The sequence below is a fragment of the Thunnus albacares genome, chromosome 18, assembly GCF_914725855.1.
Source record: "Thunnus albacares chromosome 18, fThuAlb1.1, whole genome shotgun sequence".
Lineage (NCBI taxonomy): Eukaryota > Metazoa > Chordata > Actinopteri > Scombriformes > Scombridae > Thunnus > Thunnus albacares.
Window position 1 is genome coordinate 14,364,350 of NC_058123.1, and position 15,885 is coordinate 14,380,234.

Consider the following 15,885-nt stretch of genomic DNA (forward strand, 5'->3'; position numbering starts at 1 on the left):
CTGGACGCACTGCTGACACCTGACTTCAACGTTTAATTTTGGACCATTAGTCACTTCAACTGCTTGTCGACAGAAATGCTTCAGATAAAATACAGCTCTACCTCATAGTAGCTTAAACTGATTCACTGTATACAGTTTTATAACGTTTATCGCGTTTTGTCATCAGTTCAGCGTTACTGAAAATCTCGTCCTTTACTCGATTTGCTCAATTTGATTTAATCAGAGGGGTCGTATTTGATAAATACCATGATGGTGTTTGAATAAGAAGCTTTATCTTCTCGTCTAAGCTGACTTTCCTTACTGTAATCAGTGGGTGGCGCCAAGATATCAGTCAACAGAGTCGGTGCACTCAACCCACGTGTAGACATTTCCTGAAAGGGGGGTGGCCTGATCAACACATTGAAATATATGTTTTGACGTGTTTTTAAGCTATGGAAGACTTACCTGCGGACCTCAAAGCTTTTCTTTTAAATCATCCTTTTCTTCAGATCACAGATGGCAAAAAGGTTAGCGAGCAAATTACTTCAGATCGCACGAAATTCACTTTCGTGCAGTCGTGATGCTAGCTGTATTGCTAATTTACCTCATGAGCCATGCACTGCTAAGTGTTGTGATGGCTAGATGTGTTGACCAAGACTGAAAAATCTGCAAATGATTACCAGTTTTATTGCCGCATCATGCTAAACGGCATGGTTAACATGGTTAAATGTACCACATGCGTCACCTAATGTGTTGTTTTCAGATCAAATGCACTCTGAATGGCCACGAGTTTCCATGCAACCTGACGGAGCTGCAGAAGTTCACTCAAGGGAAGAAATATGAGAAACTGAGTGCTGCAGCAGAGTTCAACTACAGCCAGTATGAACCACATATTGTGCCAAGCTCAAAACAACCGTAAGGAAACTCTTTTGTTTTGTCCAGAAATGCTGCTGTCTGTCAGTGTGTTGTCATTTTGGAAGAGAAAGCAACAGAACCTTGTTTTTCTTGCAACAATTACTGTCAAAGAAACACCACAATTTGTCACTCAGGAATCTGTCAAGCTGATGTACATTTTGTGATAAGTTTTCTGATGTTTATTGTCTGTTTTCCAGCAATCAGCTCTTCTGTAAGCTGACCCTCAGACACCTCAACCGGCAGCCACACCATGTCCTAAGACATGTCAACGGGAAACGCTTCAAGAAGGCCCTCACTAAATGTCAGTGCATCACTTATCTGCATGGATGACACGTTTTCCTGGTTATGTCATTGTGGGTTACAGATGCTATGCCTTTTGAACAGTGGAGATGTTACACAATCCCAGACCCAATTCACATAGACCTGAGTTGTGATGCTACTAACTCAGGAAGGAAATGAAGATAACTGACTTCACATATCTTTACATCTTTTCTCTGCTGAACATAACCATTCTAAATCTGCTCCGACTGACATTCTTCTCGCATTTCGGAGACGTGTTCACAAATTTAAGCAGCGCAGTCACTTAGAAATACATAAAATAACATCATGTTCAATTTAAACTTCCATGCCAATATCAGCTATAGACGGTTATTTAGTCACAATATTCCCATACATTTTTGATTTCATAGAAATGCTCTTTAATATCCATTTCAGGTTTTATCTGTAGTGTTTGACATCTGTTCTTATCAGTATTGCTTATGTACCTTGATCCTTCAAAACGCCTTAATAGTATTACTTACCCTTTTCAAGTCATTCTTAATGACGCTATGTGTCAGCATAGCACTGACAGATTCAAAACTGAACCTGAGACGTCACTTCTTTTAAAGTTTGGAATCAACATCATTCAAATCAGAGCTGAACTGAAAAAAGGCTAATATGAGAACGTCATTGTTATGTAATACGCTGCAGTTATGAGTTGTTGATGAGATTACCAACAGACCTGCAGCTCTCAGCATGGACGAGTCACACCGTTGCTTAATTACTGATGTGACTGTCTCATTCCTTCCCTAGATGAGGAGTGTGTGCAGCAGGGGATTGAATTCGTTCCAGCCAGACTCAAACAGAAAAGGCCCAAAGATACCGGAGAGGAGTTCAATCGGGGGAGGGCCCCAAAACATGGAAACAGCATGTGGGAACCCTCATCCAGTGACGAGGATCACAGTGACTCAGAAGACAGCATGAGCGACCTCTACCCCTGTCAGTATCTTTTTCCACCTGTAGAATGGTAGTTATGTGTCATGGAGGCTTCCAAGTGTTTGCATGTTTTCATTCTATGTGAGGAGCAAGTGAAGTTACTGTTTAGCACGTTCATACTCAGCTATATAATTGAGTTGGTGTTTATTTTAACTGGAAAACAACAGACTTTAGTTCTCACTGCACCTGGGTCCAGATATGCAGATTCAGATTTGGACAAACAGACTTATAAGGTTGCAGTTTTACTTTGTCGTAACACTGTGTTATGTTTTCCCACAGCGTCAATGTTCACTTTAAAAAAACAAGAAGAAGAAGTTATGGAGGATGGCGAGGATGAGGAAGAAGATGACTTCCAAACAGATGAGGATGAGGAAGAGGATGAGGAAATGGAGGTGGACAAGCAGGTGCTGCAGAAACGCAAAAAGGTGCGTAGAAGTCTGAAATAAGATTTTTTTGTGTGTGTGTGTGTCTGTTTTACTAATGTTATTATGAGTTTTCCTTGACAGACAATAATGCTGCAATATTTATGTCTCCCAGGTCCAGGGCGGTGGTTTTCAGAAGAAATTCAGAAATAACAACTGGAAATCGGCACGTAATAAGAAAAACTTGAAAGCACGAAGTGGAAAGTAAAAAAACGCAGAAGAATATCTGTAGTATTTTTATACCGGGACATTTTTCAGGCAGCAACACTGACGTCCAGTTCGGAGTAGTATTCCTGTGTCCGAGGATAGCCTGACGTTTGTATAACATCCATTACATTTTTTCATATTTTCTGCATATGAAAAGATGTCTTTTTTCCCCAAGTTGTGATGTTGTACAGTTCTAACAAGGCTGGTTTAGGTGTCATGGAAAGTGTGTCTGTGGCAGTAAACAGATCATTTGTACTGGATATGTTTGTTTTCTGGTTTGCAGCCAAGAGCACTGTCCAAAAATACAACTCTGTTTGGATTTGCAAATATCTGTGTTTGTTTTTTTTCCACCAATCATTGCCTGTAAAGCAGATAAAAAGCATGATGATGCATGTTTGAAATGTGCATTTTGCAGGAACCTTTTTCAGGTCATAAAGCGTTTTATAAAATGTAGATTTTCCAGGAGGTGAAACATGTTTGTAGCCTTGACAAACATCTACTTTTTGTACACGTTATTTAGATTTTACTGTTTCATAAGCACAGGGGTATATACATTTCTCGCACAGGTCTATAAGATCCACAGCTGAAGTTAAAGCCTGAACACATTCTTCATCCTTTTCCTCATCTCAATCACCGTCAGTAGACACATATCTGACGGCTTCTTCCTGTCTCAGCCGGCTGTTCCTCTGCAAACACGAGCGTCAGTATGAGCCGCCAGCCGCACATATTGACAGCCGGCTCTCACAAATGTTTTACATTGTGTTCCTCCAGGTTGCACATCTAGTCATGTTGGGTGAGGACTTCAGGGAATTTTAACAAGTCGCCAGGGGAGCTTAAGGGTGTTGTTCAGCAGAGAAGCCCAACAGTAGGCTGTAAGCTTTAAAATTCACAACTACAGAAGTAGCTTCACGAGCCTATAAGGATACTGTACAACTCCACTCTTCAATCTTACGGTCATCAATTTAATCTTAACGACTGCAGCGAGACATTCAGTTTGGCAGGACTCCACTATCAAACAGTCTGTCTTGTGAAAGTTGGCGTCAGATCCTCAAATGGAGTTTCAGAGATTTGTAGGATTTATATGAAGGAGCACTGAAGCTGTTACAGGGTATTTTGGTGCTCCAACACCCTACCAAGATACTTTATGTTGGTTTTTCCTTTAATATATCATCTGACTGTGTAACCTGGACTTACTACACAGTTGTTATTGAGGCAGTTTGTGTGCACTTTTTGGTTTCACTATGAAAGTGTGTAAAGATAAAGGCTACTTGTAGAAAGTGTGATTATTAAGTTGATATTTCATTGTAAGGATTTTAATGAGGTAAATGGACTTTTTTGTGTGGAAAAAACATATTAGAAACATTATCATTCTATTATCATTCAAATCTATTTGACATTTTTGTGTTTGTATGGTCATACATTTAATTTTGAAGAGTGCATTAAAAATGTTTTATTTTTAGTAGTAGTCATTTCCGTTATAAGATAGCATGAACAGATCATGTCAGACCTTTTTGACAGACAATATCACTTCTTTGAGTGTGTGTGTGCTGTAAACAGTGGTAGACTAAATACGCAGATCCTTTACTTAGTAAAAGTAGAAATACTGTAGTCTAAAAATATTCAATTACGAGTAAAAGTCCTGAGTTTAAAATGTTACTTAAGTAAAAGTACACAAGTATTATCAGCAAAATATACTTTAAGTATCAAAAGTAAAAGTGCTGTTATGCAATCTGTGTTATATTATTATAGTATATTATATTGTTTGTTTCTATCACTAACAAATACATGAGCATTGCAAGAGCATTGTAATGTTATAGTTTATTGATGTGGAGCCAATTTTAGGTACTTTGGGTAGATTAACAGTAATTGTACTGCATCATATTATATTATACATCAGTGTACACTTTACATAGCACCTTTCACACAAAGTGTGTAACACATCTCTTTAAAAGAAAAGAAAGAGCGACAATTTAAACAACAGTTAGAATTAGGGCCAGACCGATACTGGAATTTTGGGCCTGATGCCAATACCGATATCAGGGAGTAAAGAAATTCTGATATCGATATATTGGCTGATAATCTTATATATACAGAATATACACATAAACACACATTTTTTGCAATGATCCCTCAAATGAGATTATCAAACACTTGTGACAAAGATATGTAATGGAGGCAGGTTATTTTACAGTTTAACAATAAACTTTACTGTATAAAATTACATTAGTGCAATGGAACAGTAAACTTCACTGGGAATTTAATAACTATAAATAAAAAAAACACAAAACATGTATATATTAAACTTGGATTGAGAAAAGGATCAAATATACATAAAAAGCTGTCTATATAGCTAAAAAAAATTTTTAAAATATATATCGGACAACATTTACGATACCGATATATCTGTGGTAGGCCAATATTGGCTGATAATGGCTGACCAATATATCGGTCGGACTCTACTAAGAATATTGAAATATTTTATGTAAAATCTTCATCTGATAAGTAACTAAAGCTGTCAAATACATGATAATGGAGTAGCAAATACAATATTTCCCTCTCAAATGCAGTGGAGTTGAAATATGAAGTAGCATCAAATGGAAATACTCAAGTAAATAAGTACAGTACTTGAGTAAATGTACTCAGTTACTTTCCACCACTGGTTGTAAACCATTTAAAATCGCTGCACATGTTGCGGGCAGCGCGGTGTCTCATAATTAATGGTAAAATAAATACAGGTGGGTGTGTAGGGTATGAACCTGTGCTTGTTTACATGTGTAAAAGCCGTAAACAAAGCCGTGTGAAGCCCCTGGCCGGATCAGTATACGTGGCACACAGCGGTTGCAGTTCCATGTAGGGGGGCTCTGACTCTGTCGGCAAATCGCGGGGCATTGTGGGGCGGAGGCGGCCTTTCTCTGCGTCCAGGCGATCGGGAAATCTTCAAGTAAATAACGTTAACAGGGGGAGGAACTGCCTGAGCGAAGCCTGCGGGGAGAAAAAAATCCAACACATCGAGGTTGTGTTGCGCTGAGCCTTAATTAATTAAAAAAAACATCTTAATATTACACAAATATGGGGCAAGAGGATCTCATGAACACGGCCGAAGACGTGGCAGACCAGGTAACTTCAGTTTTAGCACGACAGTTGTGAGCGTTTAGCCGCTGTTAGCACGTTAGCTGCTAACATAGTTTGCCTTAAGAATGAAGCAACGTTATTCTCTTTTGAGCGTTTCCTCCAGCATTTTGGCGCCTTTCTATATTGTTTCTACAAGTCCACAGTAGCTTGCTGGTGTGCTTAGATAAACGCTAATTTATTCGCGACAAGTGGTTGAGATGTCTGGTGCTGTCATGTGTCTCTCCGGATGGATTTTAGATAGCATTATTAATTCACTCCGACAAAACTGACATATATAGTTAGCCAACGTTTAAATGTATGAATTTGGATGGCTACTTCATTATATGCCAGCTAGTTAGCGTTATCGTGTCGTCTTTAGCCCCTCATGGGTTTATAACAGTATCACAGATATTGCCAGCCAGCAGTTGTGAAATCACCCAGCTTAGCAACCAAGTTATTGGCTAATACCAGTTAGTCATTAGCACCCTAATTGCTTGGTGTTACCGATGGTTAAGGGTGACTGAGTATCTACAAGTTGCAGTAGTTTTTCGTAATCTGAGCATCTGCATGTGGCCTTAGCAGATCAGGGTTTTTTTTGTCTTCCTGTGTGTGTTTTTGCTGCACTGGTGAGACAACAGGCAATGCACTTGTCTATAAGATCAGATTTCGGGTATGCCTGTAACCCATGTTGGTGTTAAGACTGTGAAAACAGCCCAGAGATGAGGCTTTGAGGAGATGTTTTTCTGGTCTGCACTGCAAAGTTGTTGCAGGCTCGTAAGAGGCATCTTCACTGTGCTGTAGTGTTGTATGCTATTTTCATGGCCTAATGTTTTTGCAGGACAGTCCAGGCATAATGTTAGCAGTAACCTTGGAAGACTACTGTCAGTTCGAACATCAAGTCATTAGAGTCAGGTCTGTGTATGTTTATGGCAGATGTGTTGACTGAACTCAACCCACTTTCCTAATCGAATTACATCTGATTGATTTATACTCTCCAATCACATGCTGTGTGCTTGTGCTATTCATTGTACAATTACATGAAACAGGAAACTTGCTTTATGACAAAAAAACCCCTCTGCAAATCCGTTTTTAGGGCAAATCTCTCTTGTACGAGTCCCTGAAATATCATGTTATCTACACGTTACTCTACAGAATGATCTATTTCTGGGCTGTTGGAGCAACCTCGGGCTTGTTAGGATTGGCTCCCGGTTTGTCCATTCATGCCTCACACTGCAGTCATAGTGGGAGTTGGTGGACGCTGATAGGCTGCCGAGGTCTGACAGTGCTGATGTGGACTGCTGAGTAGGCGGGACAGGGGGCGGGTCGCTGCTCCTCTACTGGGTCACTGTAGTATCCCAGGATCTGATGATCATGAAACATGTTAGAGAGAATCTCATAGGGCAGTTTCATTTTTTGTTTTGCACTTGCACTTACAATGATACTAAAGATAATTTGGGTTTGTAACAGGAAGGCACAGCCCCGTTCTTGTCTTGATATTTGTAGACCGCAACTGAACTTCTACTTGGCACATGTTTTGCCCTCTACTCTTTTGAAATCAGTTACATATTGTTCTGTTCAATTCCAGCTAACATAATCAGTATACCTTTTGTAGATTTTATTCATTAAGCCAAAAATATGAGATATGGGAAGAGCACCTAAAGTGATCTTTTGTGCTCATACAATTTCTTTATATTTTATGAAGCACAGTGTTGTATAAATAATCATTACAACAATCATTTAAAGGTAGAGTCAGTGATTCAGGAGAAAGATTGTGGATATTTGAATAAAACACCTGAACAAATACACCCCTCCCTTCGTGCTCCTTCAAGAGCTCTGTCCCCCAATTCATGGACACATTGCCAAGACAATGACCAAAAGAGAAATGTGGCAGAATCCAGAGCGATGCGTCAGCTGCAGAATCACTTCTGTTCCTCACACATTATCATGAGCAGCAAAAAAAAATTCATCTCATGTGAGCACAACAACCCCACTTCTCACTCGACCTGCATTCAGCGTCTCTGTCCACAGAAGCAGCCGTCTGTTAGCTGAGAGGACAGCGGCCGGACAAACTGCCTTCACTACGCTGACTGACAGCAGATATTTACTGAACCAAAATAGTTTGTATTTTTTGATTCACAGATCCCCAGTCATAGTAGCAAGTGAGAGGAAGAGGAAACAGGTGACTGGCTCACAGACAGACTGGGAGCCTTGATCAATCAATGTAGATATGGTTAATGAAAATGGAGTTCAAAACACACATAGAGCAGGATATTTTTATGATTCAAACAGCTGCCTGCGCCAATTCTGCTTCACTAAATATGACAGAAGCATTTAGGACTGTAAAGAAACACGAGGAATCTCCATGAGACGCACGTCACTGGTGCATGTCTCAGGTTCAGTGTGGATTGATACATTAAGCGTATCTGTTCTGTGAGACGTGCAAGTGACAGACGTCAAAAGCAATTCTAAAAATGCTGTCTGTGTGAATTGGCCTCTCTCCAGTTCACCAGCCCTCCCCCCACCGTTCAACGGGGTGCTGAAGACAGGAGACTGTTGTGTCATCACAGACAGCCACCCTGATAACTTCCCCCTGTCCGGTGCACGAGCATGAACGCCCGCTGTTGCTGATTGGCTGGAATAGTGTTGTGTGGCTCAGTCCGAGCCACTTTGTTTGTTTCCCAATTACAGAGCCAGGGTTGTGTATGGATACCTGATTTTTTTTTTTTTCAGCGCACACACAGAGCAGACAGCTAGTAGACTATGAGGAGATATTTGCTGAATTTGACAATCTTTCTCCAGAATCACTGACTCTACCTTTAATGTTAATGTTCAAATGTCATATCATGTAAGAGATGACCTGACAAGTCTAAAAAGAAAAACAGACCAAACTGAAAAAGAGACCAAAACAAATGAATATTTTGTACTTCTAAAGCAGTGAAAACTCTACAGGAAGAAGACTAACTACTGTAGCTTTAGTTGCTGGTGAACTCTGTCTTCTACTTCACAAGTGGATCCACACTATTTAGCAAGAAAACTTCTTAAGCCTACCTCACCCAAGGCAGCGATCTGCTTTAAATGACTACTGTTTCAACATTCACTTAGCATGACGGTTGCATTTAAATGACTAGTGGGTGAATTCCTACCCTTATAATTGACAATGTAAATAATAATTAGTAGCAGCAGCAGCCCTGAAGACTTTTAAAACTATTTAGACTATGAGATTTGTCGGACTGGTAGCAGGTCAGAATATGTTTTTTTGTGTTTTCTAAAAGGAAGCTTTACAGGGCTTTTGTTGAAATTACATGACATGTTACTGCTTGGTGACCCAGTTATGTTGATCTCAGCTTTGCCGTGGTTAGCAAGGTGAATGCTCAGGAACCACATCCTTTGATTTGTTCTTTCCATTAAGTCATCTTTTTTCTTGTAATTCACGTATCTTCTTCTCTGTTACCCAGTTCTTGCGGGTAACCAAACAGTACCTGCCCCACCTGGCACGTCTTTGTCTCATCAGCACCTTCCTGGAGGACGGCATCCGCATGTGGTTCCAGTGGAATGAGCAGAGAGACTACATCGAGGCTACCTGGAGCTGCGGCTACTTCCTGGCTACGTGCTTTGTGCTACTTAACCTCATAGGACAGTTGGGTGAGTGGATTGGAGACGGCGCAGGTCAGACTAAGGTCTGAACGTGAGATAAATCAACTCAGATTTTCTGTGTTAGGAAGTTAAATGATTTTGCATTACCAGGTGGTGCGTGACAAACCGCTTAGCAAAGGAGATCATCAGTATAAAATTGGAAATTTATTTGCATCAGTCTGACACTTAAATTGATTCATGATCCGGGGCAAACGGTTTAAATATATCAAAAGTTTAAAAGTGTGCTCAATGCATTTCAGCAGCAATTTGTTTACACTTTACAGATAGTTGTGCAATAAATATAAGCACCATTCTGGGATTTGAACTATCTTGCTGATTTAATTCAGGAGATACTGACAAGACTTGTTGAAGGATGCCATCAGGCAGCCCACACGTACACAGATTAGTTTACCGCAGCAGGTGTGAAAATGCATCTCTGAGCTCCTTGAACTTTGCAGCAGATGGGCTGTAAGATCAGAAGTTTGCACACCGCACGGCGATGAAGGCATCAGCGGAAACGTTCCGCTTCCCTGCGCTTGAAACATAAACTGGATTTACAGAACATGTAAAAAAAAAAATCTGTTGAAGTTTACTGCTAGAAACACACCACAGATGAAGCTGCTTCAGTGGCCATAAACTGTAGCCACCAAAGCTAGATACGTGAGGTAGGAAAACGAACAGACTTTATAGAATAAGTAATAGAAATCCACAGACCTTATGTTTTGCCTCCCAAATGAAATAAGTCTTCACTCTAGTCGCATATAATATGCCGCTGTCCTCTAAATAGTCCTGAAACTGTAAACTATTCTACTTCCCTGCAAAAAAACAGAATTTGTTGACAAGTATGCAAACAATTGAAAATAGTAGTATCCCTCTAACTCATTATTGTGATTACTATAAGTATTTTGCAGCCAAAATGGCCATAACTTTCCTGTTAAAATACCTTTGCCCTGCTGTGTGTCCTAACAGGTGGTTGTGTCCTCATCCTCAGTAGAAATTTTGTACAGTATGCCTGCTTTGGATTATTTGGCATCATAGCGCTACAGGTGAGAATATTGACATTATAACGACTTTTTTAAATGTAAATTTGCAGCAACACGTCACTGTGTCTAATCTGGAGTATCTTGTCTTTATTTTCCACCAGACTGTCGCATACAGCATTTTATGGGATCTTAAATTTTTGATGAGGTAGGTGTCACACTGTGCAACTGACTGGTGTTTTCTGGTGTTGTGTTTTGAATTTCACTGCCTATCATAGATGAGTAGTACCTTAATTAAGTTGACAGAATGTATTGCTTTTGCTGTTCAACTGGAACTTTTTAATATGCTTGTATAGGCAGGAAATGAGAAATCTCCTCACTCGTCAAGCAGACACCGACAATTATAACTGCTGCAGTTACTGTGGACAAGACCTGTGATTTATTTTGTCATAGACAGGCAAGATCGACCATTAGAGAAATCTCTTAAATACAGTGCACATACATTGGAGTTTCTCTGTGTCTGTACTTTTTAAATGAGGTGTTGTTGGTTGTTAGCATTAACTCAGGGTATACTGTAGTGTGTGAGTTGTGTAATCAACGACTTGGCTGCAAAGAAAACAGCGTAAAAATATCCACTTTTTGTCAAACAAAATAAGCAATACTGTGATTGTCATTTGTCATTTTATGTAATTCAGTAGACAACATGAATGTGATTTTTTTTTTTTTTTTTTTAAGAAATTAACATATTAATTAGTAATTAAGAGAACAGGTAATTTCAACCCTTCTAAATAACCACAGTCAGTAATGAGATCATGATCAGCTAATAACAATTTGGCAGTTGAAATCAGCCTCAGCAATCCTGTTTGCACTGTATGCGCTCTATACCGCAGACATTTTTCTGACGGCTGACTGATGGTCTGACATGCGCTTTCCAAAAATAACCATCCCCTTCACTTCTCCTCTCTCAGAAACCTTGCCCTCGGAGGTGGTCTGCTCCTGCTGCTGGCTGAGTCTCGTTCGGAAGGGAAGAGCATGTTTGCTGGAGTCCCCTCCATGGGAGAGAGTTCGCCGAAGCAGTACATGCAGCTGGGCGGACGAGTACTGCTAGTGCTCATGTTCATGACTCTGTTACACTTCGACTCCAGCTTCTTCTCTGTGAGTACCGACAACACCAATCGCCGCTACGTTCTGCAACTTGTTCATATAAATGGATTTCTTATGCCACCTTATTTATATGGATGCAGACTAAATGTTGGGTAGCAAGAGTTTACAAGGAGCTATTAGATTTAAACTTGTTTATCAGGACTGTTTCCACTCAGTTTTGGCTCATAATCACTGTTTTAGTATACATAAAGTTCAACATCAAACTGTTGAAGGGTACGGCAGAATTTGTGTCTTTCTTTTAAGCACTTAAAGGACCATGCAGGTGGTTTTGCATGTTTTAGTCAATGGAAAACAATCTCCGTCCACATGAGCGTTTTAGCATCGTTTCAGAAATAATCTCTGTCCATACTAACACACCTGAAAATGCAAATCAGATGACCATTCATGTACACTGGCCATGCACGTCATAAATGTGGGTGATTCTTATAGTATCGCTTGTCCACAGTTGCTTTGAAAAGCTTCTCCTTAAGTTCATTAAATCCTTGCAGCATCCGAAGGGAGCAGGACTGATGTGTTGTTAAATCCACAGCCTCTGAGAAGTGCTGCACCAGAGCGCAGTGCAGTCACTTATGGCCATTCACTGTTTACCTTTATTAAATCGCCTGAAATCGACACCAGGCTGATACAGTATAACCACACATACTTCTACACACATCAGACTGGTCGGTTATAACTCGATATTCTGCTTTTTATGAAGGAGACGACGGTTAGCAGAGCTCATCATAGTCTCTTGAGTAGCATCTCATGTTTTATCCTTGAAACACATTGCAGTGCAAACGCTGTTGTGTAACATTAATTATTAAACTATGTGACAATGTACAAGCTGAGATACATAATAATTATTGCAGAAATAGCGTCAGCCCGATATAATCACACAAACGGCTTCACCAAATCAATTTCTTTATTTTTTATTTCTATCTTTATTATAGTAACTAACTGAAAAACACCAATCCGTCTGTGTTTGGCTGCAGATTTGTGGTGATGTGTGTTCATGTTGAGACGCTCTGAACCATCCAGACATTTCCTAAGGAAAAGCTTTCCGTTTGCCGAGATGTCGTTATCACGGTTAACTGTGATTGGCACAGCTGTTTCAGTGCTATGAAAGCACTGATGTGAGATGTATTTAATAATGACTACACCCGCTGATCTATATTGACTCAGCCCTTCTGCACGTTGCGCTGCTCCGCACACAAACCAAAATAACAGGTGCGCATACGCCCACTCAGTCTGTGTGCCTAAGGCCTACCACACTGTGCTTTGCATTTATTATTCAAATTTCAACTGAGGGTGCAAAATATTAAACTGAGGGTGCAATGTCAGACAACTAAATCCAAATGTCAAATAAGCAAACCTGTTGTGAAAAACATCATGTGTTTCCTTCATTAAAAAAAAAACCCTTTTAGTAGCAACTTGTAAGTTTAACACCGTGTACACAGAAAGCGTTTCAGCCGTGTTCACATCACGAGTTTTCCAGGCAGCGACACAGAAGTTGACTCACATTTCAGAACAGCGCCACATAGAGACTCCCAAACGCAAATCATTATTTGTGCCTGAATGCATAGATATTTGGCATCATTTTTGGCATTTAAAAGAAGATTTATTTGGAGGTTCTTGTTGGCCTGGCAGCTCGCCAGGTCTTTACAATTATAGAGGAAACACTGGATAGCACACTTCACTAAAACTAGTGTCTGTCTGTAAGGTATGAAATCCTTTTAAAGACTTTTTAAAACAAGAGATATTCATCTCAAATAGAGGCCTGAATAAATTAGAGTTGACTAACTAAAGAACAGTATGGTTTTTGAATATGGTTGGTTGTGCAATTTTGCTGTAAATGGACTAAAACATGCAAAACAACAGCAAAAAGTCCTTTTTTAAAATTTCTCCTTACACTTGGTTTTAATTGTGAAGCACCCTCGAGACTGTTAATGACCGTTTATCACTGCTATACCAATTTATTCATATTTTTAATGTAGGCCTTTTTAAAAAAAGAGGTTTCATCTTTATTTAACGATGGAATGCATTACTGTCTCCAGATTATATTTTTAGGGTTATCTTGGTAAAACCTTTCACTTAAACTTTTGCATTCTTCTACAGATCCTGCAGAACATGGTGGGGACTGCTCTCATCATCCTGGTGGCCATCGGCTTCAAAACCAAGCTAGCGGCATTGACCCTCGTCGTGTGGCTTCTGGCTATCAACGTCTACTTCAACGCTTTCTGGACCATCCCCGCCTACAAGCCCATGCACGACTTCCTCAAGTACGACTTCTTTCAGACCACCTCTGTCATCGGCGGCCTGCTGTTGGTGGTGGCACTTGGGCCCGGCGGAGTGTCCATGGACGAGAAAAAGAAAGAGTGGTAGGCAAAAGGGGGTTAAGATAAGAGGATTGCACAGCATCACTGACTTCCCCCCACCGACTGGGACACAAAGACCCTCCCTCTCCTCCAGTTCATCCAACCTGGGTACACACGGTTTTTTTTTCTAGCTTATTTTTTTATTTGGCCAAATCCGTAGACACTGCCTCACGCATCAATGGACCTTTTTTTTCAGTTTTCTTCCCAACTGCTGTTTTTGTTTTTTAGTTGAAAATGGTAATGCCATATTTTTTCTAAACCCTTCTTGTATGTCCTTTTTTTCATGACAGCAAGAATAAAAAAGGCCCACGTATTTCAAAGTGCAAGGTAAACAATTAATGGATGATAAGTGAAAGAAAAAAATATTTGTTCTGTCTGAAGAAGGAATGAAAGAAATGTATTGTTTTATGGGTGTCATGCCATAGTTGTTATGGTTTAATTTTCATATTTACTGAATAAAACCGACTAAGTGGAGAGAGTGCAGCAGTTTGGGTTCCCCCATGGATGCTGATCTTTTTCTGCCATTGGATCTGGGAGCGTCTGAGATTTACTCACCATACTGATCCTGAGACCTTGGGCACTTATTTGGCAGCAACTCGCCTTGACTCCCCAGGTTTCACCTGCCCTCTGTTTGTTTTTGTTTTTTTGTTGCTGAGACTCAAACCCTTTCCATACATTCGTACACCTTCATTCTCAACTGACTGTCAACTCTTTGTTAATGGGGAGTCGATTCTGGGGCGGGGCGTGTACATTGTATACTAAGTGGTGGATTGCAGTCATGCTTGATTGAAAGTTGCAACACAGTTGTTAGCTCCAGGACTTGTTATTGGGCACTTTGTTCTGTATGTCTTTGGCAAATGCCTAACTAGTGAACTGTATATGATTGGGGATAATAGGGGGGGAGGCTCAACGTTTGTGAAACACCATATTCTGAGATCTAGAAAAGCAAAGAGGACTAAGCAGAGGCACTAGCCACCTGGACTTTGTCTTTGCTCAGTGTTTTTTGCCTTGTGTAAGAAAATAAAAAGATTATTCAGTGTATTGATTTTCAGAAGTTTATATTGTATTTTTGATCATTTGTTTTTTGATTTTGGAAGTTAATGGCGAAGAAATAAAAATTCAAAAACATAAAGTCACTGTCTCAGTTAAGGTCTAAAGCTCTTATGATGTTCTCAGAGGTTGTAATGACACTGGCAGCCCAGATAGTCAAATTAATGTAAATGATCCAACAATGAGGCACACAATGGAGTGCAGTATAGTACAGGCTTTGTGACCTATTGCATATCACAGCCTCTCACAATACAAAGTTCAAAATCATTGTTTTGCAATACTGAATGAAGCTTTGTTAGTTATACTTACTGTAGGTGTTGGAATCAGCCTCCACTGAGAGCAGTTTGTTTTAGGGTCAGAGACTTTGAGGAAATGCTGACCTCCAGTGGACATCTTTGGTAAATGTTCTCTGCAATGGAGCATTTCATCATATTCAGCCATGTTATCAAAACACATCTAAAGATGTTTGTGTCACGTTGCAGTGGGATTTTTATTGCTGTCATGATCGAACAACAAAATTGAAACATAATACATAATAATGATGTAGAACTATTAAGAAGGAAGAGAAGGAGACCAGTATTTATAGAAACCTGAGCACTGCTTTCTAAATAAGATCAAAGCCCCAAGGAGACTTTGCATATCTGCTTTTGTTTAGGCTAAAACCCAAAATCCCTAAAAGGCTTTTTTCTTTACATTTTAAGAAAAGTTAAATAAAACTTTTTGTGTATGCAATAATATTGCTATCTGCGTATCAGGCGGAAAATCTATAGGAGATGGGACGATAGCTGGACTCAGGGTCACCTAACCCTGCCCTCT

The 15,885-nt window shown here is 39.9% G+C and overlaps 2 protein-coding genes across 3 annotated transcripts; both read left to right on the forward strand.

Annotated features, from left to right (window-relative positions):
* The first annotated feature begins 8 nt into the window (after positions 1 to 8).
* On the forward strand, positions 9 to 3,104 carry surf2 (surfeit 2). Its single transcript, XM_044333280.1, has 6 exons — positions 9 to 506; positions 743 to 894; positions 1,092 to 1,195; positions 1,966 to 2,151; positions 2,428 to 2,573; positions 2,686 to 3,104. Exons 1-6 carry the CDS (start codon positions 432 to 434, stop codon positions 2,776 to 2,778), a joined length of 756 nt encoding a protein of 251 aa, XP_044189215.1. The 5' UTR covers positions 9 to 431; the 3' UTR covers positions 2,779 to 3,104.
* A 2,526-nt stretch (positions 3,105 to 5,630) lies between these two features.
* surf4 (surfeit 4) lies at positions 5,631 to 15,064 on the forward strand. Of its 2 annotated transcripts, none has more exons than XM_044333897.1 (6): positions 5,631 to 5,894; positions 9,344 to 9,530; positions 10,491 to 10,567; positions 10,666 to 10,709; positions 11,470 to 11,656; positions 13,760 to 15,064. In XM_044333897.1, the coding sequence occupies exons 1-6, from the start codon at positions 5,847 to 5,849 to the stop codon at positions 14,024 to 14,026; spliced, it is 810 nt and encodes a 269-aa protein (XP_044189832.1). In that variant the 5' UTR covers positions 5,631 to 5,846; the 3' UTR covers positions 14,027 to 15,064. The 2 variants fall into 2 exon arrangements, with proteins under 2 accessions (XP_044189832.1, XP_044189833.1); XM_044333898.1 differs by having other exon boundaries at positions 5,646 to 5,894; positions 9,400 to 9,530.
* The last annotated feature ends 821 nt before the right edge of the window (positions 15,065 to 15,885 follow it).